This window comes from Heterodontus francisci, chromosome 34, assembly GCF_036365525.1.
Source record: "Heterodontus francisci isolate sHetFra1 chromosome 34, sHetFra1.hap1, whole genome shotgun sequence".
NCBI lineage: Eukaryota > Metazoa > Chordata > Chondrichthyes > Heterodontiformes > Heterodontidae > Heterodontus > Heterodontus francisci.
Genome location: NC_090404.1, coordinates 30,350,876 through 30,353,829, shown reverse-complemented (window position 1 = coordinate 30,353,829; position 2,954 = coordinate 30,350,876). Strand labels below are relative to the sequence as shown.

At 40.9% G+C, this 2,954-nt stretch overlaps 1 protein-coding gene across 1 annotated transcript; it reads left to right on the top strand.

Moving 5' to 3' along the window:
- Positions 1-412: 412 nt before the first annotated feature.
- Positions 413-1,279, top strand: LOC137348787 (probable G-protein coupled receptor 139). Its single transcript, XM_068014032.1, has one exon. It carries the CDS (start codon positions 413-415, stop codon positions 1,277-1,279), a length of 867 nt encoding a protein of 288 aa, XP_067870133.1.
- The last annotated feature ends 1,675 nt before the right edge of the window (positions 1,280-2,954 follow it).

The window sequence follows — 2,954 nt, the reverse complement described above, 5'->3', positions numbered from 1 at the left end:
TTATTTACCCTCTTAAATATCGTCCAGAAGATGTTACTGAGGTTATTTTTCTTGTCTGTTTGATGTTCCCATTTTGGCTTCAATGGGTTTCTGACGCCTTTTTGTTCTCCATTATCTTTTATTATAAGATTTTACATTCCAATGATAATGACCAATCTTATTTTTAATTCAAATTATCTTAAACACAGAAACAAGTGACCGGAGGTTAAGCAGTTGTTTTCCACTCAGGATCAGGTTTCAAAGCAGTGAATTTCACACTGACTTCTGTAAAACAGCTGGGTTCGTCAGGAGTCAGACCAGTAATTTCATATGTTTTGGTTCGATAACACACATATACTCTCCCTCTTCCTCTGAGTCTCCCTGTCTCTATTACAGCTAACCTAGCAGTGATTGTGATCCTGGCCCGAGGAAGATGCGGTCTCTCCAGATGTATTACCTGATGTCCATGGCAGTGACGGATCTTCTGGTCGTTATCGCTGTTGTGATATTAAACCGGATCGTTGATATTTATTTCCCAGTCAGTTTCATGTTCATCACACCAGTATGCAGCCTCCGTTCTACCATAAGCTTTGCGATTCTGGACTGTTCTGTCTGGTTAACGGTCACTTTCACTTTTGATCGATTTATGGCCATTTGTTGCCAGAAGCTGAAAATAAAATATTGCACCAAAAGAATGGCGATGCAGGTTACAGGAACCGTGTCTACACTCAGCTGTTTAAAAAATACCTTCCGGTATTTTATATATGAACCTTTGCGTATAATTGACAATGTACCCTGGTTCTGCAGCATAAAACCAATATTTTATACGTCACCTGCATGGGTGACATATGATTCGATTCATCGCATTTTAACCCCTTGTCTCCCATTCATTCTGATTTTACTGCTCAATGCTCTGACTGTCAGACACATTCGAGTGGCCAGTAAAGGCCGCAGGAGACTCCGGGCTCACAGCAATGGGGAGACTCAGAGTGACCCAGAGATGGAGAAGCGGAGAAACTCCATTGTTTTACTCTTCTGCATCTCAGGCAGTTTCATCCTGTTATATTTTGTACTTCTTATAAATTTCCTTTATGTCCGAATCGCAAACCTTAAGTATTTCTCTGGTTCCAATTTCAATGAATCAAATTTTATTCTCCAGGAAGCCGGATATATGCTTCAGCTTTTGAGTTTCTGCATCAATCCGTTTATTTATGCAGGGACCCAGAGAAAATTCAGAGAGGAGTTAAAGAATGGAGTGAAATATTCACTAAGTCTAATTGTTAAATTGTTTAAGTGTTGAAAAAATACAATCCAACATGAACTGCACGTTATCTTGCATGCATTGTTGTTCTTGTTCCTGTCACACACCGCCTCGACTCCCAGAAAAATAGTTACTCGCTTGGAGATCCTTACCCATTGCGTGAAACAAAGAATACATAAGCAGCACTGCATCACTGCACAATCCAGTGTTGCAGCATGCTCTCATTCAGTTTTCAGTTCTCTTCTCCATGCTGATTTATGCTTGGTACATTCCCATCAACACGGAGGGCCCAGCTGTATCCTTACATTCATATGGGTGACAGAGAGTCCGACCTCTGATCTGTTATATTTAGCAATTTTAAGTGTTCAATGAAGGGACATCAATATCCCTGCTGGGATTGATTTGTTTTTAAGGGTAGAATAGGCTCTGAAATGGAAACGAGTAATGCCCCATGCATTATTCTCCAATCCATGGGCACCGCACTACAGCTGCAATCTTGTGCCCATAAACGTAGGAACAGAGGAAATGCTCGAGGGAAAAGAGAAAATCTAGTTCGTCTTCTATAATGTTCATTGACCAATTGGGACAAAAGCCACTGTGTCATCAAACAAAATAAAATTACTCGAGCAAAAGTGCCCTCTTTTTAAAATAACCAATAAGCACCCAAATCATAAAAAAGAAACTTATCAAATGAGGATATTATCCTCGCTATCGACTATGCACTTCAGTCACTTTGCCGAACACAATCCTGGTAGTCCCATGATACAACGTTAGTGGAGTCTTGGACTAATCACAGCAATCGCTATAAACTAGACTACAACAGACTGAGACATGAGGCGAGGAAAACGTTAGTGACAGAGACTTTTAAATGCTCCAGGATATGTTCTATCTCCAGGGCTGAAATATTCTATTTAGTAATCACAGCTACATATTCTCCTTTCTTTCCATTCGAATCTTGACTGAATATTTTGGATCCAGGAATATTTGTTTCCCAATCCTCCCTTTTTGAGTCAGGTCATAGAGTTATAGAGTCATTTACAGCACAGAAGGAGCCCATTCTGTCCATCGAGTCCATGCCAGCTCTCTACGGAACTATGCAGTCAGCCTTATTCCATGGCTCATTCCCCATTGCCCTGCAGGTCGATTTCTCTCGGATGGCCATCCAACTTCCTCTTGAAGTCATTTGTCGTCTTTGCACCCACTACCCTTGTGGGCAGCTGCTTAAACATTGCTTCCTCATATTCCCTCTGCATCCTTTGTCTAAACATTTCAATCTGTGTCTCCTAGTTCTTGCAACATTTGTTGATGGGAACAGTTTTTCCTTGTCTTACTTATCTGAACCTGTCATAATCTTGTATACTTCTATTAATCTCCCCTCAATCTCCTTAATTCTAAGGGGAACAAACCAGCTTTTCCAACCTAACCATTGAACTAAAATCCTTCATCCCTGGAACCATTCTGGTAAATCTCCTCGGTACCCTCTCAAGGACAGTCAGATCTTTCCTGAAGTATGGTGACCAGAACTGGACAAATACTCTACTTGGAGCCTAAACTGGGCTTTATAAAGGTTTCGCATAATTTCCCTGTTTTTATACTCAATGCCTATATTTATGGATCCCAAGATCCCATATGCTTTACCACTATCTCAATACGTCCAGCCAACTTCAAAAATTGATGCCCATGCACTCACAGGTCTCTCTCTTCCTGCACACTC

What these genes read in the sequence shown, in the direction of transcription:
- LOC137348787 (XM_068014032.1), top strand. Translation starts at nt 413, where the DNA reads ATGCGGTCTCTCCAGATGTATTACCTGATGTCCATGGCAGTGACGGAT.